This window comes from Pseudorasbora parva, chromosome 19, assembly GCF_024679245.1.
Source record: "Pseudorasbora parva isolate DD20220531a chromosome 19, ASM2467924v1, whole genome shotgun sequence".
In the NCBI taxonomy this organism is placed as follows: Eukaryota; Metazoa; Chordata; class Actinopteri; order Cypriniformes; family Gobionidae; genus Pseudorasbora; species Pseudorasbora parva.
The window spans coordinates 3933833-3959995 of NC_090190.1; the positions used below are offsets into that span (position 1 = coordinate 3933833).

Here is a 26163-nt window from a genome sequence, read left to right on the forward strand (position 1 = left end):
TTGCAGATAAGTGGAAGAGTTCCAGTGGGAGGGCTAATACGGCAGTCCCCTCCGTCTGCCCTTGAAGTGTTATGCTTGGTCAGCACTCTCTCCCTGACAGAACACACTCCTGGGAGTCCAAACACCCTCACCTCCCGGCTCTCGCTCCTCTCGTCCTCTGCCACCAGCAAGAAAGACAAAGATGGAACATGACATAAAAACACGCACCTCGTGCCGCAGCGACATACGAGCACACGCAGACATACCAGGAAAATTACCACCATGAGTACTCAGAAAGAGTTTTCCACTAATAGCCGGCCGTTGTATCACGCCCTAAGAAAAGTACACGCCACTGTCACAACACATCTCACACATGCGGTACTGTTCTAAGAAGTGTTCATCTGAGCTAAAGGGTTGCACGACTACTGATTTCTACTTGTCAGTACTCATGGTGAACTCATGTTACCGTTTAACTCTTTCCCCGCCAGTGTTTTTTTTAAAAGTTGCCAGCCACTGCCAGGGTTTTTGACCATTTTCACCAAAATTTAATAGCCCGTAGTATATTTTGTTTTATGAATATCTGAGCATGCAATATATCAAAAGAAAGAGCTGACCCTCCTCTTAAAAAAAAAAAAATCTAGCTTCTTGCATTCTTTTTTATCAACTCTTGAATATGGGTAAATTTAATTTTTTTTTAAAGCAACATTTTGAACAAAAAGCTGGGGAAATCAAGTTTTGGTAACACTTTATTTTAAGGTTCAGTTATTAACACTTAACTAGTTGCTTGTTAGCATGCATATATTTACGGTTGTGATTGTGTCATGCCGCACAGCAGTTTCATTTACCACAACTGTGTATGAGTTGCTGAATATTTATATGTTAATAATTAAAAACCCTAAATTTAATCTGTTCATCATATAAAGTGATCGAGTCTCTTTTAGAAAATTTGGACTAAACCGCTCAACTCAGCTGGATTAGTTTTACGGTCTCTTTATGAACTTTTTGAAGCATCAGTGGTAGTTGCGTAGCTGTCAATGGAAGGACGGAAAACTCTCAGAACTCAGTGTTCTGAAGGTGAACGAAAGTCTCCTTCTCAGGAAGAGAAATTAATTACAGAAATGTTATTTTTGGGTGAACTATCCCTTTAAGAAAAACAAGCATGTCATATGGTTGTTGCACGCTTAAGTTGTTGACTACCCGACACGTCTATGCGAGCCCTAATCCGTTCCTTCAATACGCCACACCCTGAGAAACGGACCCCTCTGTGTGCTTGTTCTCCGAGAGGAAATCCATCCTCCTCACTTAACTTCATGTCAGCATGCATCACGTCTGCCCGCGGGTCCCTACTGTGTGATGCATGGCACATGTATGCGATTTAAAGCTAAGTCTGCGGGATAAAAACCTGCCAGCCATGCAAGGGTCAACAACTGTCCTCCAGCAGAAGAGTCTGTTCAAGCAGCCCAGTGGCGTATTAATAAGTAAGAGGAACATCCTGCAGTCCTTTAATAACAGTCATTTTAATCTGTCCCCTGGGCCGCCAACCACTAGCCCTGCCTGCTGAACTCCCCAGCCATGCTGATGAATTACATCAGGAGATTTTTTTTTTTTTCATATAGCTGCCTGTTCTTAAATACATCATTACTTGTTTATAGAGCCGGCCGGTTCCTTTGACATGGGTTGTGGTGGATGTTGGCTGAACGGATATGAGAGGGCAGTTTTATATTGAGGGTGTTTGCCTTTAGGATTTTGGGAAGGTTTGACTAACTGTTTATAAGGTCTTTGGGACAGGGACTTTATGACGATAGATAGATAGAACGATAGATAGATAGATAGATAGATAGAACGATAGAACGATAGATAGATAGATAGATAGATAGATAGATAGATAGATAGATAGATAGATAGATAGATAGATAGATAGATAGATAGATAGATAGATAGATAGATAGATAGATAGAACGATAGAACGATAGAACGATAGATAGATAGATAGATAGATAGATAGATAGATAGATAGATAGATAGATAGATAGATAGATAGATAGATAGATAGATAGATAGATAGAACGATGGATGGATGGATGGATGGATGGATGGATGGATGGATGGATGGATGGATGGATGGATGGATGGATGGATGGATTGCAACGATAATATCAAATTTGGTGAGATGGATGGATGGATGGATGGATGGATGGATGGATGGATGGATGGATGGATGGATGGATGGATGGATGGATGGATGGATGAATGGATGGATGGATGGATGTGCTATTTAAGTTCCTCTTGTTCACTCAGTCTTTGTCAGTATTGACTGCTCTCATGTCCTCTCCTGTCCCCAATCAATCAAAATCCCCCACAATCATGAGTAAGTGCAGAGGCGTTGTGTGTGAACATGATGGTTTTAGAATAAATGTGAGCAGGTATTTACTCATATCTCTCTTTTTTAACCAATGTTTTTGCTGCTGACCTTTGATCCACTTCAACCATATACTAATAAGCAAAAATGACTTTAGATAAACATCACATTTGTGTTTACATTTATTTTTATTGCTGAAGTAAGCATGTTAAACTTTCTTCTCCTGCTTCCTAATTTCCTTCAATCCAGAATGGCTGAACAGCTGAAAAGCTTTTTTTAACTGTACAGGCGTGAATTTGCATTTCTTTCAGCCTGAGGCTTATACATTTCACTTTCGGTGTGAAATGGCCTTTACATTTGCCAAAAGCTTTTTGTTGTTATTAAAAAACAAACAAGCAAGCCAAACCCAAGTGAGAAAAAGTAACACAAATTACTAAAATATTATTACTCTCCATAAACATTAACTAAGTAATGCAATTAGTTACTTTTTAGGGAGTAACCCAATATTGTAATGCATGACATTTATATATAACTTTCTCCAACACTCTCTTTTACTTAAATTATGCTATTAAGTGATCAGCTATCAGTTATATACAGAATGAGTTACTGGTATGTACATAATGTTAAAACCATGTCAATGAGGATAATGTCAACATCATACTGTATATATGTGAGGGACTGAAGTCTGTCAGGTAAAACATGAGGTTTTTTATATTATTTGATCAGTCTACCATTTATTCCCAGACATTACTCGTGTTAAAAAGGCTTTGATAAATATTTAGATTACACATTAGTTTTCAACCAAGTACAACTGTAAAACTATAACAAACTTTTTTGCTCACCAGTCGCTGTGGCTAGTTGTTTTTCAACATTACTAGCAACTCTGAATTTTCACTGACCACAATTTTGACAGCAATACAATGGGGAAAACTGGCATAGATATGTATAATATTATCTCATAATTTGGCAGCAGGAATATTAGGCTGCTGTCACTTTAAGAGCTGAAGCACGGATTCATTATACTGTTATACATGCGTTTTCTTTCTCAACTGTTTACGTTTACTTACGTGAATACTTTAAAAAGCCCAGCATTTTGGCATTATTTTATGTGTATTTGACTGTTTAAGCACAATAAGCAGCAAAAAAGAACTCAATCTAGTGCTGAGAGGCTGGAATGAGTTCAATTATGCACAGTACGCGCAATCCCACGCCGAAATTCAAGCCATGTAACAGCGCAATATTCATCCTGAGCAAATTAGTGAGCGAGGGGAGGAGGGTTTGGGTGTCACTCACTGGCTTTGAGATATGAGAGAGAGAGATAGAGAGAGAGAGAGAGAGAGAGAGAGAGAGAGAGAGAGAGAGAGAGAGAGAGAGAGAGAGAGAGAGAGAGACTTTGACTTTTAACACCCTTTTAATTTACACCATTTTTCAAAACATTACAATCTTAATATACAAAACACCTAATGATGCACACAAAAAAAGTTACCAATTAAAAACCATATTTCCAAACTCATTCATTGTTACTAAAGCCTCTCTCACACCCCACCTCATTTCAAAATAAGGTACATTATCAGTTTGTTTATAATATGCAAACTCAATAGCAACCCTAAATTCTACCAGTGATTTAAAAAGAGACAATAAATCAGAGAGAGAGAGAGCAGCTTGTATTGTCTATCTGTTCTGCAGAAATTATTATTGGAAGTGTTTCAGATATTTCAGTATCAATATCTATCAGAGAAAAGATTTTTTCCGCCCCTTTACTCAACCCGCCAAAGTGTCTAGTAGGAGTGACTGCGTTACTCGCCACCGCTGAAATACACACGCATGTAGCGGGTGGCGGGTAGGTGAGTGTGAATTGTAACTTTGCACCAGAACTAAGCTTAGTTGCACACAGCTGGTACAACCAGCCTCTGATCTATTTTAGCTCTTGTGGTTTCAGCAATAACTCATGGGTTCTAACACTGTGTCCTAATCAGCTTTCCAGTGGCAAGATATTTGTCTGTGCACGCTGAATGTGAAACTGCTGTGCGGCGTGACACAATCACAACCGATCGCTTTCTATATTTGGTGTGGCCAGATTATTCATAAAGTCCTATGTGAGCGTAAATGCGCGTGCAGGTGTGTGTCTCTGTGTGCTGATGATGAATGGAGCTCAGGTTCAGGTGAGGTGCAAGGCTGCAGGGCCCTGAGCTCAGATATATGGAAGCAGCAGGAATCAATCAGGAATATCTTTTACAGAGAGCTGTAGCAAAGCCTTGAGTGCACGGTAAAAAGCTGTCCTCCTCCAAGATTACATCTTGAAAGGGCTCGCAAAACAGGCATAGGACTAGTTACCCTTTTTTATTCATTTGACAGTAGAATAGGTTAGAGTTTCTTTACCCTTGCGGTTTATTTCTTTTTTCTGCCTCATATTTTCCTATTTCTACAGTCATTCCTGTTATGCGTTATCTTTTGAATTCCTAAAATTAGTATGCCTGTCTTTTTAAGAAAATATTTCAGTAACAGTTAAAGGGGTGGTTGATTATGATTTGACTTTTTTAACTCTAGTCAGTGTGTAGTGTTGCTGTCTGAGCATAAAAGACATCTGCAAAGTTACAACGCTCAAAGTTCAAAGCAGAGAGAGATCTTTTCTTTTACAGAAATCTCTTTTTAAGGACTACAACATATGGCTGTTAGGGACTACAACAAGCTTTTTCACAATTATTCCCAGACAATTAATGTCTGGGAATACCATTTATTCCCAGACATTAATTGTGTTCAAAAGGCTTTGATAAATATTTAGTTTACACATTAGTTTTCAACCAAGTACAACTGTAAAACTGTAACATAAACTTTTTTGCTCACCAGTCGCTGTGGCTAGTTGTTTTCCAAAATTACTAGCCACTCAGAATTTTCACTGACCACAATTTTGACAGCAATACCATGGGGAAAACTTGCATAGATATGTATAATATTATCTCATAATTTGGCAGCAGGAATATTAGTCTGCTGTCACTTTAAGAGCTGACACACGGATCCATTATACTGTTATACATGCGTTTTATTTCTCAACTGTTTAAGTTTACTTACGTGAATACTTTCAAAGCCCGGCATTTTGCCATTATTTTATGTGTATTTGACTGTTTAAGCACAATAAGCAGCAAAAAAAGTGACACAAAGTGACACAATAGTCAAAGTGACACAATAGTCATCAAAAACCCTAAAATTTACATAAACTCACCCCCTGGGAACACACAACAAAGGCCATGTTGAGAAGAGGAAGAGTTGTTGTAGTCGAGCACATTTGAGAGGCGCTCAAACTTTCACACCGTCTTTCACATTCATTGCAATACAGTACGAACACAAATGCAATAGCATGTCATAAAACAAGAGGACAACATACATTATAACCGTAATTAAACTAAACTATACTTGTTCAATCTTCATGCAGCAGATATTCTCTGGCTCTGTGCATCTTACAACAGTTCCCACACGAGTGGTTTATAGATTATCGCAGTGTTCCTCAAACTCAGTCCTGGAGGGCCACTGTCCTGCAGAGTTTAGCTCCAACCCTGATCCAACACATCTTCCTGTGATTTTCTAATGATCCTGAATACCTTGATAAGCATGTTCAGGTGTGTGTGATCAGGGTTGGAGCTAAACTCTGCAGGACAGTGGCCCTCTAGGACCGAGTTTGAGGAAAGCTCAAACTTTGATTCATGAGATAATATGCTAATCATTGATAGTTAACGCTACATCAGCTACATAAATTCATCAACTATCCTTTCAGAAATGTCCTGTCTCATTCTACATGTTGTCCTTCTTCTTGAGTCTCTCCATCATTGTCCGACTCCTGTTTGATCATAAAAGGCTGAACAGTTTCTGATATTTTCAGTGTGTGTGTTTGTGTGAGGTAATCTGAGCTGCTTACACAAGCTTTTAAAGCTCAACCCTCTTCCTGAAAGGGGGCGGAGAGCAGCAGCTCATTTGCATTTAAAGGGACACGCACAAAAACGGCACATTTTTGCGCACCCTCAAAAAGTGACAATTTCAACATGATATAAAAATGATCTGTGGGGTATTTTGAGCTAAAACTTCACATACACACTCTGGGACATCAGAGACTTATTTTACATCTTGTAAAAAGGGGCATAATTTGACCCCTTAAATGTAATATTTTATCCAATATATTTTGCCAAATACAATGGGCATATGAAATTTTTTTGCCATTTTGACCCTGACCTTTTCTCTATTCTTTGTCTCTGAAGGTGATTCATCAGGGACATGCGGTGACCCAGGCACACCATCCCACGGCAGCAGAGATGAGAGTGACTTTCGGATACGCAGCAAAGTGCACTTCAGCTGCTCTGTGGGATACGGGCTTTTTGGCTCGTCAGAAAGGATGTGCTTCCCCAACGGCACATGGTCCGGTACTCAGCCCTCCTGCAAACGTAAGCGCCTGCAGCAGCTGACTTGATACAGCATCTCTGAAACTGCCCAACTCCCACTCTCACTTCACATTGCACATACTCTCTTACTTCACTAGGTGAATGCAGAAGTAGGACATCTCAGCCCAAAGCTACACATAGGTTGATCTGAGGCTTTGTTCAAACTGCACACAAATATGGTTTGGTTGTTTTGTACAGGCCAAAAGTTTGGACACATTACTATTTGTAATGTTTTTGAAAGAAGTTTCTTTTGCTCATCAAGCTTGCATTTATTTGATCAAAAATACAGAAAAAAAATAATATTGTGATGTATTATTACAATTTAAAATAATTGGTTTTCAATTTATTATAATTTAAATGATCATTTATTTCTGTGATGCAAAGCTGAATTTTCAGTATCATTCCTCCAGTCTATATGTATATATATATATATATATATATATATATATATATATATATATATATATATATATATATATATATATATATATATATATATATATATATATATATATATATATATATATATATACATCTCTGGAAAAAAGAAGAGAGAGACTCGGCACAGAAAAAAAGCAGATCACAGCTCATTAATTTTCAATTCTATATATTGTTGACTTATATAACATTTTTATAATTGCTACTTATTACAAAAAAGTAAAAAGTATATTGTGATGTATTATTACAATTTAAAATAATTGGTTTTCAATTTATTATAATTTAAATGATCATTTATTTCTGTGATGCAAAGCTGAATTTTCAGTATCATTCCTCCAGTCTATATGTATATATATATATATATATATATATATATATATATATACATCTCTGGAAAAAAGAAGAGAGAGACTCGGCACAGAAAAAAAGCAGATCACAGCTCATTAATTTTCAATTCTATATATTGTTGACTTATATAACATTTTTATAATTGCTACTTATTACAAAAAAGTATCTAAATAACTGGTGGGCTCTGGTTGCTATAGTAAAGGTTTATGCATAATAACAATATCAAAAGACTTTCTCATCAGCAACTGAGAGTTGTTTTGCAGGAAGAAGATGGAAATCGTGACATTCTCATTATTGTTGTTGATCTTATACTGGGATTTATTTTAAACCCTTTAACAAGCATTGCCTTTTTATTTCTTCAGTAGTACTACTGAGCGCTGAACAGAGGACCTTCTTGTTCATTTTATTAAGGATATCACATCCAACCCCCTGGAAGCAAGATTTGTCTTTGTTACACCATAAAATAGTCCCAAAAGTAATTTATCAGTGACAAAAAATAAAATCAACTCACTAAATAATATATCACCGTCCATATTGTTACCTGATGTTTTCTTTGGGCCCGCTCTCCTGTATGCTCTGTTATAGTTGTACAGTTGTCAGAGTCCCACACCACATAATAAACCCACATTCTCCCCGAGGCTGTAAAGTCTACAACACAAATGAAAGATGACTAGCCACTTCCAGGGGCAAGCAGCCAGTGTTTTCTTTAGGAAACATGATGCACCATGTTGTTTTCTTGTTTCGAGACCTGACTAATGGTGCTTCTCCCAGGGCTCCCACCTCCCACAGAACATATAGCTGACATGACCCAAGCCATTGTGCCGAAATCATTTTTGAGAGATGGCAATTGGCACCAGGATACAGGAACACTGACTAATTGAGGGGGAAGGCGTCATGCTATAATCCGTCCCCCGCGCCGCAAAGTGTCAAGCCCTGTGGGAATCACAATGGTCAGCATGTCATTGCAAGACAAAGCGAGAGCTGAAGTTCCCCGACATGGAGGTGTACCGCAAGCGCTGTCACAGAGAGATGATTCAATCTTGAAAGGAAGCCTGAGTTCCTTCATTGCAGGAGGAGCACTTTGGCTTGGCAGTTTAATAGGTTTTCAGCCGGTTAATTCACTCAAGCAGCTTCTCTTTTTTGTTCTTTTCATTTTCTCTGTCTCTGTGCCATGCTCCGGGTATGATCTACAGGCCTATCACACCATATCTTCAAACTTCATCCCCTCTCATTTAAGCCTTACCTCATTCTGTTACAGCCAGTGTCCCTTATCATAGTCATTACATGGTCAAATGATGTGTCTGTAATGATCTCTGTTCCTTCAGACCATCACTGTCCATAAAACATAGCATATATCAAATAATTGGGGGGGGGCTACTCAAAAAATGTGGAATATATAGTATTAATGATAACGGACTACTTCTCAAACACTGTAATTTGATTCATTTGCTGATTACTTCATGGTAACACTTATTAGAAAGCACATAGCCATGTGTGGCCAGACCTTTGACTGAACAGCATATGTTCTGGTCCACATTGCCACTTATTCTTGCCAAGAACCACCTACAGTACTTAGACAGTTTTGTGAGCAATACGCATCGAACAGACTGTGTGTGCCATCTGAGACTAAGCATGACAAAGATACAAGGCTGGGCAAGACACTAGGGGTATTCATGTGATCTTTTTAAGTCACTTTTTAAAAGCTGATTCTGTTGAAGCACAGTCTGTGAAAGTCAAAATGCATGTTAGTTCATGTGTGATGCTGCTGTTTGAGCATAAACAACATCTGTAAGGTTATGACGCTTAAAGCTCAAAGCAAAGAGAGATCTTTTCTTTTACAGAAATCTCTTTTTAAGGACTAAATAGGGACTACAATGAGCTTACTCACGCATTAGTGACATCACTAACCCTAAAATTTAAATAAACCCACCCCGGGAACACGCAACAAAGGCCATGTTGAGAAGAGAATAACCAAACCCTGGTTATAGCCGTAAGTCAACTAAACTATACCTGTTCAATCTTCATGCAGCAGATGTCTGCTCTGTGCATCTTACAACAGTTCCCACACGAGCAATTTATAGATTATCATGACAGAATATGCTAATCATTGGATAGTCATTGCTCCACATCAGCTACATAAAAACTATCCATTCAGAAATGTCCTGTCTCATTCTACATGTTGTCCTTCTTCTTGAGTCTCTCCATCATTGTCTGACTCCGGTTTGATCATAAAAGGCTGAACAGTTTCTGATATTTTCAGTGTGTGTGTGTCTGTGTGAGGTAATCTGAGCTGCTTACACAAGCTCTTGAAGCTCCACCCTCTCCCTGAAATGGGGCGGGGAGCTCATTTGCATTTAAAGAGACACTCACAAAAACTGCGTATTTTTGCTCACCCTCAAAAAGTGACAATTTTTACCTGCTATAAAAATGATCTGTGGGGTATTTTGAGATAAAACATCACATCAAGTTCAAGTTCAAGTTCAAGTTTTTTATTGTCACATTACCACAGCACATGTGCCTCGATAAGTGAAATTCTTGGGAGCAGGCTCCAGAAATTTGCAGAAACAGTTAACATATAACCATACAAACTTCAACAGGTAAAATGTGCAATGTGCACATACATAGTCAGTACACACAGTGTACCATTGGCATGCTTACAGTTAGTGCTACACTACACATTATACTCACAATATACATACACACAGTTAACATCACATTACACTATACATTGTTTACGCAATTACACAGAATATACAAACTACATTATTGACATATATACACATAAAAATAAAAATGCTGAAGTGCCACAGATTGGAAGAAATGTGATGGATGTGCCTGATGTAACAGGTAGATGTTAAATGCAGTGTGTGTGTATATAGTGCAGTGTTGACTCTTAAAGTTAAGTGCGGTGTGTGGTATGCCTTATTGTGGGAGTATGGTGAGTGTATTATTTTTGAATGTTAAGTAATCTAATAGCCTGTGGGAAAAAGCTGTCCCTAAGCCTGCTAGTGCGGGATCGGATGCTGCGAAAACGTCTACCTGAGGGCAGCAGAGAGAGCAGTCTATGGGACGGGTGGCTGGAGTCACTGATGATCCTCCGGGCTTTCCTTACACACCGCCTGGTGTAGATGTCCTGGAGGGAGGGAAGCTCACCTCCAACAATGTGGCTGTTGATCAGATACTTATCTTGTAAAAATGGGCATTATAGGACCCCTTTAATAACTTTTTATATGTTTTTGTTTCTGTAATACTATAGCGGTGCAGTGTGGTAACCCTGGGACTCCCAGTAACGGACGGGTTTACCGACTAGACGGCACCACCTTTTCACACTCTGTCATCTATTCCTGTATGGACGGCTATCTGCTGAGCGGCTCCACCACACGGCAATGCCAAGCTAACGGCACCTGGTCTGGCACGGCACCCAACTGCACCTGTAAGTCAAATACGCCAGGAGATTTGTGCTTTAAACAGAAAAACAAACTGCTGTTTGTTTGTCAAATAAACCAAAGTGGCCTCACTAGTCCTTCATTCCAGGGTATAATTGAGGTGATATGACAGATGTTCTTGTGGGATTCATTTGTGTAAAGCTGTACTAAAAATGTATCATCATGGCAACAGACCTTGACTGAGAGAGAAAAGTAATTTCGCTTCATAAAAGTTTCATTCAGGCACCTCCATGAGAGTAACTAGTGTTCATTTGAATATGGAAGGTTAGGAAGTTTTCAGATAAGTGAATTTTGTGAAAGAATTGGATTGCAGGATCAGGTTTCTCCGAGACGTTCTTTTGTCAAAGAGAGGAAAGATGAACAGGTCAGAATGGTTCCTCATCTGCCTCTGTTAGAGATACATGAATCAGTTATTTCAATCCTGCCACAGACAGAAATGTCCTTAATTTAATCACAAACCCTGTTCGCTCAAATGCCATAATCCATTTTCACCTCTTGTTCATTAAATCCGGTGTGCAACATTTCAAAGAGCCAAAACTATCTTTTTGCAATCTGTGGGATTTAAAATAAAGTGTGTCAGTGAGAGGGACTTCCATTTAATTGGCAATGCAGGAAAAATGCAACTTAATATGCATGCTAATAAGCAACTAGTTAATAGTTAATAACTGAACTTTAAAATAAGGTGTTACCAAAAAATGATTTGGTCATACAGAAAAAGTTATGTGCTCTATATATATATATATATATATATATATATATATATATATATATATATATATATATATAGAGAGAGAGAGAGAGAGAGAGAGAGAGAGAGAGAGAGAGAGATAATGGGATGTCATTATATTTATGTAAAAAATGCAACACAAAATGTAAATAATGTACATTACTGATAGCAAAAATAATTTAGAGTATATAAATATAATCATTATGTGATGCCATGCAGGAACTTTTTGCAAAGTATTTCATCTTAAACTATATGACAATTCAGTGTTTTCTTGCAAAAACCCTACATTTCCTGCAATATAACGCAAACTATTAATGTTTTTCTGTATATTTGGTAAGGTAACCCAAAAAATGTTATTGTGGAATTTTACATTTATTAAAATGTGTGCAAAAAATGTTAAATCGTCAAATGGCTATTTGTTACAGCATTGCGTTTGCTCTTGGTTAGCTTGCAGATCACGCTCATTTAAATTTATTTCATTTCGATTTGGGAGTGACGCTCACACATCATAGTAGTAATAGTTGCTTGAGGAATGATGAAGAGCCACACAACACAAAAAACAGCTTATGTCTGCGTAATGTGTCTTGGAAAGTTGGCATTATCATCCATAGTCACGTCCCTTAATGCTCTCCCCCTTTAACGTGGGCATATTCGCCGCATACCGTTGACTTGGATTATATGGGCGGTGCACCAAACCGGCTCTGATTGATGCAGCTCTACATGTGTTTATTGAGTGGGCCGAAAGCGGTGATACATGGCTCTGTCCAAAGGAGGAGTCACATTAGCATTTAGCGTTAGCCATTTCTCACCATCAGCTGACATGTTTATGTGCAAGGCCGCTGATGGATTTTACAAAACATCTTTTTCCATCCTTTTCCAAAAGACACAAAACGTATGGCAATTCAAGAGTGGCACATAAGTAATGGTCCATCGTAAATCAATAGAGGAAATTAAGATGTTGCGTTGGGGAAATAATTAAATAAATGCACTGATCGAACGAGGTTTTGTCAGCCACAGCAAAGTGCAAAACTACAAATTTGTTTCATCTGAATTCCAGTGGTGCCACGTTCTTTCTCGCATCATTCCAAACCAACCACCTCTTATTTATCCATTGGAAGGAATGATAATTGTAAAAGATCTGTGGAATTGATTTGAAGTTGCACCGCGGGGACATCGGTGGAAAGGGAGCCGTGCTTGCGTGCTATTATTGATTTCTTTACATAATAGCAAGATCTATCATTTGAAATAAAAAGCCAGGGGTCCTAAAGATCGCTGTAGCGTAAATGAGTTGTTAAATATGATTTGTGGACGTGGCTCCCCAAGGTTTGTTTCAATAGCTTCAATCACATTGCCACAAAAAGCTATGATTGCCATGTGATGAGTCGTATGAGATATTGAATAAAGATCTTCAGCACATTGTAAATTGCCCAGACTTTTAGCTCAAATAGAGACTATTAGTGCATTGTATTCAACATAGTAGTTTAGTCTGTAAACATCATAATTCTGATCTTTAATTTTCAGTGATCAACTGCGGAGACCCAGGCGTGCCGGCCAATGGGCTGAGATATGGTGAGGACTTTACCGTTGGACAAAACATCACTTTTGTGTGCCAGCCCGGATACACAATGGAAACAGACAGTTTCTCCACCATCACCTGTACCGGAAACGGTACCTGGAATGCCCCAGTGCCTTTCTGTAAAGGTAAAACCAAGCATTGTTTTACTTTTAGATATACTAATGCTATTTCATACATATTATCACTGTCAGGTGGAAACCTTGTATCTCCAGAACCACTGCATTTCATCAAATGAAATTATTTTTTAAACACTATGGGGCAGATTTATTAACAGGGCAAATTATCGTGAGAGCGCAATCCCATAAAAGCGCAGATGGGAGTGGAAAGTTTTCCACGTGATCTACTGATGAAACGCAAATAAAAAAACACAGACAGAGCTGGATCAATTCCATAATGACCAGCACAATATACCAAGAGCAGAGATGCTTCAAAATATGATGTGTGCAGCACTTCATTCACAATAGAGCTGGGTGGAGTTATGAGGTTTGACTGACAGTTTGAGCAGCCAATGGTTTACTCACAAGCTCTTTTTAAGCCAGAATTAGGCCTTAGTTCAATTAGGACATTAGAAAAAAATAATCTTTGAATGATGTTTGCTCACTTTGAGGAGTGTCATTCCGGCGACACGTGCGCTTCAGATGAAATGCAATCAGTCACAGTTCTAATCGCAAGAAAGCGTGTCAAAATGACTATTCACAAACTATATGGTTAGTTCTGCATTTGCTCACTCTCATGTTATTTTCGTGCATCACACAAACATCTGAACGTCCGTGTTTACTACAGTATGTGCGTCAGTCTGTTCATATAAAGCCATTTTTGTCTCTTCAGAAGACTTGGATTTGGATTAGACACTTGATTGATTATTTTTACGATGCCTTTATGACATTCTTAGGATCGTTTTAGTTTTAGAGGAATGGACTTTAAATGGAGGGACAGATTTCTTTCTCTGGTTTCTTGATAAATATCTTCATTTGTGTTTGGAAGTTAAATGAAAATCGTACAGGTTTGAAACGTCATGAGGGCGAGTATATGATGACAGAATTGACATTTTTGAGCGAATTATACCTTATAAATACAGTAAGCTGAGCCTCGGATAAATTGTGTTGTGAATCATATAATTTATATCAACAATACATATCATTGCATTTTTATATCGTGATATAGATCTCTAGTTAAAACAGCTCAAACATGCATTTTAGTCTGGGACTAGCTTAAGCATTGTCTGTGAGACCGGAGGTAAATTGGTAAATTTTTTACAAAAACCCACAGATAGATGTACTGAAGAGTGACCAATATTAATGATTAAGAACAAAAAATATGAAGATAAAAGGTTTCCGCCTAACAGCAGGTTTAATAAATTAAAAAATGTTAAATGGCTTATACACAAATGTAAATGCACAGATCATTGTTAAATCCTGATACTTAATGCATTTTAACAAATTGAATATTCTAGTGTTCCCTAAATACTCAGTAGTCGTACCAAGATTAACACATTACTCCAGCATTTTCTCTACCAAGTAAAGTCAAACAGCTCTATTGTTCACAAGGCACGGTTTAAGCATACTCGCTCACTGATATATCTGCACATCTGGGCCGACCGCCCCGAGTGTTAGAGGCACAGATGCTTCTCCTAGTGCGAGTTGAGGTCTTCCAGCTTTGTGTCTTCGCTGTTGTGATGGATGTCTTGTTTGAAATGTAGAGCTAAAAGGGGGAGGAATGTTTATGCACCCTTGTAAGTCATCTTTTCTCGTGCGATTGCGCTGCAACCAATGGTAAACATTTATGTTTTATCAACCAAACATGCTGTGTGACAAATGACAGTCGTAGGATGGGAGCACGGACTGAGCGTTCACCCCTTCAGGGCTGTGTTGTCCCCGTTATTATAATCAGCTCTGACCTATGAGCCCTTGCATTTCTTGTAATTAATTTCACAAATGACTCCTGTCATCTTCCTACAGCCAGGAGATGAACTGGTGCTGAATATATCAAGTGATATGAAATTGAATTTCAGGTTTGGACACTGCATTTGTGATACTCACCAGTGCACTGGCCTCAAATGCCATTTTGCTAAGCTCATTTAGATAGACACAGATGTCTCATTTATTCCTGAAGGCAGCAACCTCCTCCTTCTCTTAAAGGACACGTTGTGCATACAAATCTGAGGAGCCTTGAACTTCATATCCTCGGTCTAAACTCCACTGATATTCTGTCCCACGGAGCCATTAATATGCACGCGCTTGAAAAAGAGCCACTCCCACCTCTGTGAAACGCTTCAGGTGTGGGAAGGATCCTGACATTGAGTGTGTGTGTGTCCCTTCCGTCTGTTTTCTTCATCTGTAGACTGTATATATGAAATATTAATTAGCTTGGGAGCCCCGATCTGGTCCAGGGCTTTTAACAGGATGCCAACACTGATTCTGGTTAATAATACAACAAGATTATTGGTTGTATCTCAACCGAATGAAGCAGTCGTATAGTTTTTGTAGTCAGTAATTGCAGTCTAGCTGGGACTTTACCATGGTATAAAGAGTGTGTGTGTGTGTGTGTGTTGCTCCATAAGTGAGGGCATGTGTCATCATGAGTGCCCGATTGAGCAAGGCATCGGCTTCCTGTCTGCTGGAGTGTGATTGATTTTAAAGGCTGGTGTGGTACCTGAGGACTGATAACCGGGGAAGAGGACTTACCTCACAGAGTTGTGTGAGCAGTTATTGGAAAAGACGGGTCCTCTAAGACAGATATAGCATTCAGTGCCTTCAGTAGTGTTAGCAAGAGCAATTCGTCTCTCTAACTAACTCAACCTGCTAGTACTGCTATAGTTAACACTTTTTTTAGACATAATCTTGTCTCTTCTTTAATGCACTAAATTAAACTTTACTATTGCTGGTTTGTGCTAGATTTGACAGATATATTATTGCATTTGCAATTAATACAGTAATTTGATATGCATTGTATAAAATACTGTTCTTAATTGGTGTCTTGTTTTCCGATAAAAATATCTGAGCCTTTATGTACAATGCATTATAAGCATATTTTTAATGCACCTCATAATGTCTCATGAATAACTATAACCACAGTTATAATTAATTATAATACGTACGAATTCATTTAGCACTCCCTTAAAAATCACATGTATATGTAAAACACAATATTGTAATGCATTTTAACTTTGGTTGCAGTTATTTATTAAAACATACAGTGTATTATAATGTACATTATAAATACCTTTATAAGGCATTATATATATATATATATATATACAATAAAATCAACATGAAACATGAAAAGATAAATGTTAATGCCTAAAATAAAAGTGATAAAATCTGTTGAATATTATAAAAACATGTAATGTTTATAAATTCTCTTTAAATATAATGTACTATTATAATATTGATTCATTTAATTTAAATATAAATTAAATATTTTTTATAAATTAAATATTTTTATAAATATCAAAAATAATATTAAAGTATCACTGGATAAATTATTATTTAAACATCTAATGTATCATTTACATTTTTAGATTATTCATAATAATACTATGTATATATTTTGACTCCTCAGAAGCAACATCATTTGGACTGTTTAAAATGCATGGCAGGAAAAAAAATAGTCAAATATTTTTCTTTAATTCATTGAAAATAAAGTGAACTGCTAACCACATTTGGTCCAAAAACAAGCAAGCCCCTGTGGAGAGTTTTTGTGTTTATTTAATGTTTATTGCTAGAAATGAATCACATCAAATAGGGTTTTAAACTGTATTTATTTCTCAGATACTTCATATGAACTGAATAGAAAATAAAGAAGCTCATATAATATTTAGTTTGCCCTCCTGAGACTAACAATCAGCATTTTATGAAAGTTAAGCACTTCCTTTCACTGAAAATTTGTTGACAAGGAAAAAAGGCCCTGGAAAGTGCCATTTGTTGTATTTTAGTGTGTTTAGACATTTTTACTGGAAAAAAAGCCAAATATACTGGAATATGATGGATTTTTAATATTGGTTACATTCTAATTTTACCATATTCTGTCAATTCTGATTGGATGGAAGGTGTGCATTAGATCCATTTATTGCACAGGTAGTTCCAGTCAGTTTAATCACTGTTCTATGTGCACTGCTGTCATTTACTGTCACACACACACACACACACACACACACAAACATGTTTGTTTTTGTGACATATGGGGGCATTCCATAGGCATAATGGTTTTTATAATGTACAAACCGTATTTTCTATCCCCTTACACTGCCCCTGCCCCTAAACCTACCCATCACACACACACTGCCCCTGCCCCTGCCCCTAAACCTACCCATCACACACACACACTGCCCCTGCCCCTAAACCTACCCATCACACACACTGCCCCTGCCCCTAAACCTACCCATCACACACACACTGCCCCTGCCCCTAAACCTACCCATCACTGGAAACATTCAGCATTTTTACTTTCTAAAAAAAAACTCATCCTGTATGATTTATAAATAAGCCTTTTGAAAAGTGGGGACATGGCCAATGTCCTCATATTTCACCCTCTCCTTGTAATACCCGTGTCATACCAATGTCATTATACACATTTGAGTCCTCATATGTCACAAAAACATGCCCACACACACACACAAACCTGTCTGGTTCACTTCTTTGTGGGGACTCTTCATAGTGGTAATGATTTTTGTACTGTACAAACCTTATTATATCCCCTTACACTAACCCAACCACTAAACCTACGCACCACACACAACTTTCTGCATTAAAAAAAATAATTCTGTATGATTTATCGTCTGTGTGCATTTAGGTTGAAGTCCCCACTGTGATGGAAAACACACACACACACACACACTCTCTATCTCTCACACACACACACACACACATCACTCACACACCGAGGTCACAGAAACATTCAGGAGCACAGAAGCTTATAACTTCTGCTTATATTAATAAAATAGCTTTGCTACTGAATTGCTACATTATATATTTCTCAGCAACGAGTGGTTACATCTCTCTTTAAGTTTTTGAAACTCTTAGCTTCACTATGAGAACACAAAAGCTGCACAGCAAGTGATTCACACACACACACCTCTCTCTCTCATACACGCGCTATCGATCGATAATTCAATGCTATGATTCATTCATTCAAATAAATGTAATCTCACCCACTACTTTATCTCTTTGTCTGATTTAAAGTGCCAGAATTCTGGATCTAAAGATCCGTAACTGATGATAATATATCAAATATTGCACTGCAAACATCAAAAACAGCTAGTAAATGCTGGGAAATTACCATGGTATAAGCGGAGTAATCTACGGATAGCTGTGCATGAAATGATTTGAATATCTCTGCTTTTGTCTGGCTGTTCATTGCCGCCACGTCATGCATTAAAATCGTTTAATGCACAGCTAGGCATTGATTATCCCTAACTTGAATTAGAAATGTCATTAAGTATGAGCGTAACTGTCTTGTGTTTAATGTGTCCCTTTAGCCGTTACCTGCGCAGCTCCTCCGCCCATCTCAAACGGGCTCCTGGAGGGACGGGACTTTGAGTGGGGCACCAGCGTGAGTTACAGCTGCTCCCCAGGATACGAGCTCTCCTTTCCTGCCATTCTCACCTGTGTGGGCAATGGCACATGGAGTGGTGAGGTGCCCCAGTGCCTGCGTGAGTACCGCACTACTCTATTAATATTAAACTGCCTCATCCCTGTGGGTGTTTGCAACATGCCAACATTTCCCGAAAAAGCGGTAGAAAGCTTATGCGTGCACGTTAGATGCTTGCTGATGGAATTGATGATCAGATTTTGATTGATTGAGTGGATCATCGTTGAGTGAGCACATATAGTTCATCAAATTTACATTACATCCCCTGGATAAGATAGCAATATTTGCTGAGGACACCAGACGCGGTGGGCTCAGCATGGTGTAGTTTGGGATATCAGTTCCGTCTGTTTCAGCACATCCAATGCCGTATGATGTTGTGAACATCTAAGATGAAGAAACTGGTAAGAGAATTTAAAGTTTAAAAAGCCTAGTTATCACAAAGATACCCTTGTTTTATCCCTCACATAGAACAAAAGCAAGATGTACAAAAAAAAACCTTGAGAAAGAAAGTGTTCCTCTGACTTTTTGATACTGATTTTTTCCTTCTCTTTCTTTTTCACTTTTATTTTTTATCTTGACAGCATATCTATAATTCATCAAGAAAAGTCTAAGTTTGTAGTGCTAGATCTCAGGCACAGTGGTCTGACCAGCATTTTTATGATGGATCAGTCAGTTGGTGACGTCAGTCATGTGATTGATTTTGCCTCCAGACCCGCTGTTTGCCTGACAGTGACAGAGCCATAGATAACGTTCATCGGGGGCTTGGGATTTCCCCCAGTATCCTGGGGCTTTTTTACTAACATACTATTCTTACTATTCCTGCATATCTACCGTACTGGTCAAAAATTCATTCAGTATAATTAAAGATGTATTCAATTGATCAAAATGGACAGTTTTAATGTTAAAAAGATTCTATTTCAAATAAATGCTTTTTCATTTCTTTCATTTCATGCACAAAAAAAATTCAAAATATTTGTTTTTTTTGTTTTTTTTTACTTTCTATTCATTAAAGAATACTAAAAATAATATTTTTCCAGCACAGCTGATTTTAACATTTTGATTTTAATAAGAGGAAATGTTTTTTGAGCAGTAAATCATATTAAAATTACTATTTTGCTGGTTATGATGCTGGAAATTCAGCTTTGATCACAGGAATGAATTACATTTTAAAATATATTCACATAGAAAACAGTTCTTAAATTGTAATAATATTTCACAAAATAATTGTTTTACTGTATTTTTTAATCAAATAAATACAGCTTTGGTGAGCAGAATAGAGTTTTTTTTTTTAGACATAACAAACTCAGTAGTGTATATTGTGCACAGTATGAACATTTTCTCTATGCATAAAAAACCCGGATGACCTACTACATTTGCCAAAATGTGCAGTATACATACAACAGAGCACACTGTGTGAAATGCTATATCCCACAATGCAATGTGCTTGATTTGACCTTCCAATTCCAGTGTGATGAATGAACCAATGGTACACTGTAAAAAAGGCAAATTTTAACCTTTTGCAGTACAATCCACTTGGACGTTTAAGTTATTTCAACTTAAATTATGTTGAACTGACTTTAAAAAATGAGTTACATCTTGTATAACTAATAAAAACAAATTTAACATTGCTTAACTTGTTTTGATGAGTTAACACAATGTAAAAACATATGTTGTCATAACTTATTGAACATATCCTTTTTTACAGTGTAGGCATTTTTTTTGTAAATTGTTACATTACTAACATAGTTTTTTAATATTCCCCACATTTTCTTATTCACAATTTCAGTATTCATACATTCTTTGCTTCTGGGAAGTAGTAGATGTTAAGGATGAAGTGACACTACCCAAGATGTAACATCATAAAAAGACTCAATTGTAAAGAACACTATGCCAAAAAGTTTCTAAATAAGGAGAAATGTATTAATGACTTCATAACACTTTCAGGTTTAACAGGTTATTTCGATCATTCTAGTGATAAAGTATGTTTACGAGCTGTTTAATTCATACAATTGAATCTAAATTCAAACTAAATCCATAAAATGTTCCCATGATGGGAATCCATTAAATGTTCTATGCACCTGACAGACCTGTTAAAGGTTCTGATCTTTCAGCATCATTCATAACAAACCACTTGAGAATGATTTAGCTGAATGTGTTTCTTTATGATATCTGTGATTATAGCCAAGTTCTGTGGAGATCCTGGAGTCCCTGCTTTTGGCTCGAGGGAAGGCCGCAGTTTCATCTTCCAGTCCGAGGTGTCATTTAGCTGCATGTCTCCCTACATCCCAGTGGGCAGCACTACACGCTTCTGCCAGGCTGATGGCACCTGGAGTGGATCCCAGCCTCGCTGTATAGGTAAATCAATTATGCTGACACAGTTTGCGTGTTTAAACCATATGTTGAATTCCCAGAGAAACAGACTGCCATAATAATTGTTATAAGTATATATATTAAAATCTAAGCCAAATAATAAGCCAGCTGACGCTGCATGCTGCATCCAACTCTGCTAAGCAAGAAGCAATTACAACCACTTAAACAGCTACTATTATGCCTTTTTTATGTTTTTTTACTGTGTAATGTTGCTGTATGAGTATGAAAAATGTCTGCAAAGTACAAAGTCCCTCCAGCGAGAGTGATTCTCTATATCAGTGTCACTGTTTCTGAACTCCCTGAAACGCCTCCAATTCAGTCTTGGGTTTTCTTCTGGAAAAAAGCATGTCACAATATTTCTCATTGAAATTATTTCTGCCAAATGCATATGCAAAATAAAGAGGTGGGGCTTGGTTGAGTTAGTGGTGGGTTAAAAATTGCCATTATTTTAAGAGGCATAACATTTCTGAATAAACGCCTACTTCATCATCGCAACTTTGGCTCCGCCCCCTGGAGTGTTAGTGAGATGACGAGGAGATAAGAGCGATACAGGATCACTGGACTACAAATAACATTACCTCCTAAAGGATCCTAATGATAGGAATGTGCTTATTTATGTTCAACAATGTGGATGTCTCAGTTGAGCATTATTTATTTAGATTCGCTACATTTCACTGTGGATTCTTTAAGGCCCCATTCACACTGCAGGCAAAAGTGGCCCAAATCTGATTTTTTTGGGGTCAAGTGATCAGGTCAGACCTCTTCAGAGGTAGTGTGAACACTCAAATCTAGCCCAGATCTGATTTTTTCAAATCAGATTTAGACCACATACATATGTGGTCCTGAATCAGACCCAGATCTGATTTTTTCCAATGCGGCCGCAGTGTGAACAACCAAAGCGGATTTGATGCGGATATGATGTGGATTTTACGTCAATTTATGTCGAAATTTGTCACAATTATGCACCAGCAAGTTAGCCCTAGACACAACAGACACAGACAGTACCATTAAAAACTTGACTAGATATAGAGAACAGCGATGGAGCGAGTCAATGGAGGGAGAGTGAGGTGTTAGACCTGATTAGTATATGGGGAGATACTTCAATTCAAGCTAAACTAGAAGGATCCTACCGTAACCGCTCGGTTTTTGAAAGCACACGAAATGGAAGAACGGGGACACAGAAAAACGTGGCTTCAGTGCCAAAAGGAAGGAGACAAAAGGCCAAAATAACCAATTTTGCTCTCTTTCTTTTCGTTCTTCCCCTCTTCAGCACCTGCTCATTAATGTTATGGCTTCCATTACACAAACATGTTTAAATAAAAGCAAAAATTCTTACTTCCTCTATAACCTCCCGAAATTTAGTGCAACAGCGTGCTGCGTCTGATGTCATTGATATTGTTCTTTTGCACATGCGGGAACCTGAAACCTGTTCACACTGGAATCAGATATAGGCCACATTTTAAAAGGTAATGTGAACAGCCAAACAAAAAATCAGATCTGAGCAAAAAATTAGAATTGAGCATTAGGACTTGCGGTGTGAATGGGGCCTAAGTCACATTTTGGTTTCAGGCTTTGCAAACACACTTTTACCATACGGACTCGACAGTAACGCCACAATGTGAGTAACCGTGTTAATTCTAATGGCTGATCTGAGATCAGTGATTCTGATATGTAATGATTCATGTACAGTCAGATGATGATGTGTCAGTAAATCAAACCAGTGACTAAACGCGCAACTTCATATTACTTCTCTTAGTAGGATGAAAATAATCTGTTGTTTAAACTGTGATTAAATTATATAGAGTTTATCAGTGACTGAGTTCCAAAACTCCTGTTATAATCAACAAATCTCTTATTTACATCGTGTTTGCTCTGTTAGTGAAGATGAAAGCATTCATTATTGTGCAGAAATCGAGTTACAATAACGCGATCACAGCATTTAAGAGCTCAACATGTGTGATCGGCTACAATGATCACGGCAACTTTCATGCCACCATCTGAATATAATGCTTTAATCAATATTTTCACAGATAGTTAACCTCTAGAGCTGTTATAGTAAAAATGTGCTAAACGTTTTTGAGACAGTTCCACATGTAATATGCAATGATGTCAGCCAATCACAGCAGTGGGCGTTTACACTGAAGTCTCACAGCAGCCAATCACAGCAGTGGGCGTTTACACTGAAGTCTCACAGCAGCCAATCACAGCAGTGGGTGTTTACACTGAAGTCTCACAGCAGACACGCCCCTTTAAACAGTGTGTTCAAATCAGAGGCTTTTTTTCTAAATTGACACTGTAAAAATCATATTAACATTATAAGTGCACCACAGGAAACATTATAAAACAATTAAACAATGCAGTTCATGACCCCTTTAAGTCTTTTATCTATGTACAGTTCAGTTCAGCGAAGTCTGTAAATGTAAGCTAGGTGGTCAGAAGTTTTGCCCCAATTAACACTTTCCAGTGGCCCCAGCTGCTGAGTTTTATGATTTACCAGCCACAACGAAAAGCTATTTTGGTCTTATTTGTTGCCCAGTGCACAAACAAGCTCAAAAGTATTTAGTTACAACAACTCCAAAGAAATCGATGCCCTCCCACAGCCCAGGTCAGCACTGCTCCAAGCCGGCCTGATGTTCTATTGACACAATTATGGTGGGGAAGAACAGAGGCCACTCCTTTTAGTGACCTCAGAACAAGGGAAGTGGGAACAGTCGGCAGACGAGTGGAGAGAATGAAGTGTGGAACCGAGGTCAGGGAAAACTAAATTGCATGAGATATGTCAACTTAATAAACCTGTTTCTTGACAGTCAGCAGTGGCAGCTGTTGTGAAGTTATTGTCCTCCGCATCTCGACTTGATTCCCATGACCTCCTCAAACACAGGTGTGCGTGTACCTGATCAGAATACTGCATTAATGTCTTCTGAGCAAACATAATCAACAATGAGCAATGGTGTATTTTAAAAGGCACTGATCGCTGTAAAGCTGCTTTATAAGGAGTCATGTGAATATTTATGTATACATATCCTTTTCAATTTTCCTTCTCTTTCCCTGTGTATGAGCTGGCCAGTGGCTGTATTACACACTCTAAAAAATGCTGGACTAAAAACAACCCAAGTTGGATTGAAAATGGACTAACCCAGCAATTGGGTTGTCTTAAGCAACATTTAACCCAACTGCAGGGTTAAAACAACTCAACCGTTGGGTTAAAACAGTGCAGCTACATCCATTTCTCCATGTCTCATTAACAAAGTCTCCTCTCACTGTCCCCCTACGTACAGTGTTTATCTGATTAAACCCCTCAGTTTATATATTCATGAGGGAGTCCTTCTGCTAACGTCAATAAATACATCGATAATTGTTTTTAATTGAGCAAGTAATTGAATAAATGGTCCCAACTCTACGAGGCCATTATTGAGGACCGTGAACAGCCAGCAGGAGATTTGGATGAGCTCTGATTGGTGTTTTTAAGCATTTAGTGTATTGCGCCAACAGAAGATGTCAGCCATGGCCCCAAAGCAGGTGTAATCATTTAGCAGTTTCAATGGAGTGTTATTATGGCCTCATACAGTTTTACACCCTCAAAGACACCATGAAAAAGAAATTAAGTGCTCTAAAATGCCACTGCATATTTATCCACACCAATGCTTATAGAATGAATCCTATTGGCTGTTCCCAGTTACCACATGGTCCATCTGGACTGACCAAGATAAACCCAGTAAAGTCTAGTTTGGTTAAATGCAAGTAATTATATTGAGCTAACTTTAAAATTGTGCATAGAATAAATCGGTTTTTGAAAGTTTGAGAAAACATTTTCCTGTATCTCTTGTTATAGATGTCAAGGGCTGTGTGTCCAAACTCTAGCACAGATTAATCTATCAGTTGGTGGACGGAGACAAATTACTCATATGGTGACATGAACAGGCAGTGACATGACCTCATCCTCAAAAAACACTGAAATCAGCTATGCAAGGTACAAGAATTGAAAATACGACCCAGCCAGTCACTTTCGAGGACCCACATGTACCAGATGTGGCCCATATCTGGGCCGACACGATGTTGCTGTCTGGGACAGGTTTGTGCTGACCTCAGTGTGTTTTGTGCAATGCATTATTGCCGGCCAACAGCATAAAACAATCAGAGACGATAAGAAATGTATCAATTGTACTATTCAGCCAATGTTATATTGTTGGCAGGGCTTGACATTAACTTTTCGCTCATCAGCCACTGTGGCTAGTGATTTTCCAAGGTTACTAACCACTCAGCATTTTCACTGGCCACAATTTTGGCATCGATATCATTGGGAAAAATTGCCATTTAGATATTTTTTATATTATCTCATAATTTGGCAGCAGGAATATTAGGCTGCTGTCACTTTAAGAACTGATGCACGGATCCATTATACTGTTACACATGCATTTTCTATCTCAACTGTTTTTGTTAAAACAGAACTTACTGTGTTTCATAAATACTCAACAAGACCGCCATTTTGACATTATTTTGTGTGTGTTTGATTGAAAATATCTGAATTTGGTGCTGATAGGTGGCTTTATGTGCGCACACTTTGGGTGTGAGTAAAAATCTGTGGGACTGAGTAAATTTATGCACAATCCCACGGCAAAATTCAAGCCCTGTAACAGCAGAAATATTCATCTGGAGCAAATGAAGCGAGTCAGTGAGGGGAGGCAGGTTTGTCTATTATCTATTCTGTGGAAATGAGTATTGGAAGCATTTCAGATATTTCAGAATTGTGTATCAAAAATCTATATTTTGACAGCATACATTGCTCTTAGTTTATTATTCCAGATACCTTTTTTAAAAGACTACAATAAAAAAATGTGTATTATACATAAAATACATCCTGCCAAAGTGGATAGTAGGAGTGACTGCGTTACACGCCTCTGCTG

The 26163-nt window shown here is 38.0% G+C and overlaps 1 protein-coding gene across 3 annotated transcripts in view; it reads left to right on the top strand.

Annotated features, from left to right (window-relative positions):
• The window catches only part of csmd3b (CUB and Sushi multiple domains 3b), a 500836-nt gene that overhangs the window by 452760 nt on the left and 21913 nt on the right, over positions 1–26163 (top strand). For all 3 annotated transcript variants that reach the window (XM_067425814.1, XM_067425815.1, XM_067425816.1), the window contains 5 exons: positions 6586–6768; positions 10808–10984; positions 13246–13425; positions 18777–18950; positions 21071–21244. In XM_067425814.1, the coding sequence (XP_067281915.1) occupies positions 6586–6768; positions 10808–10984; positions 13246–13425; positions 18777–18950; positions 21071–21244 (888 nt within the window). The remainder of the gene's footprint in view (positions 1–6585; positions 6769–10807; positions 10985–13245; positions 13426–18776; positions 18951–21070; positions 21245–26163) is intronic.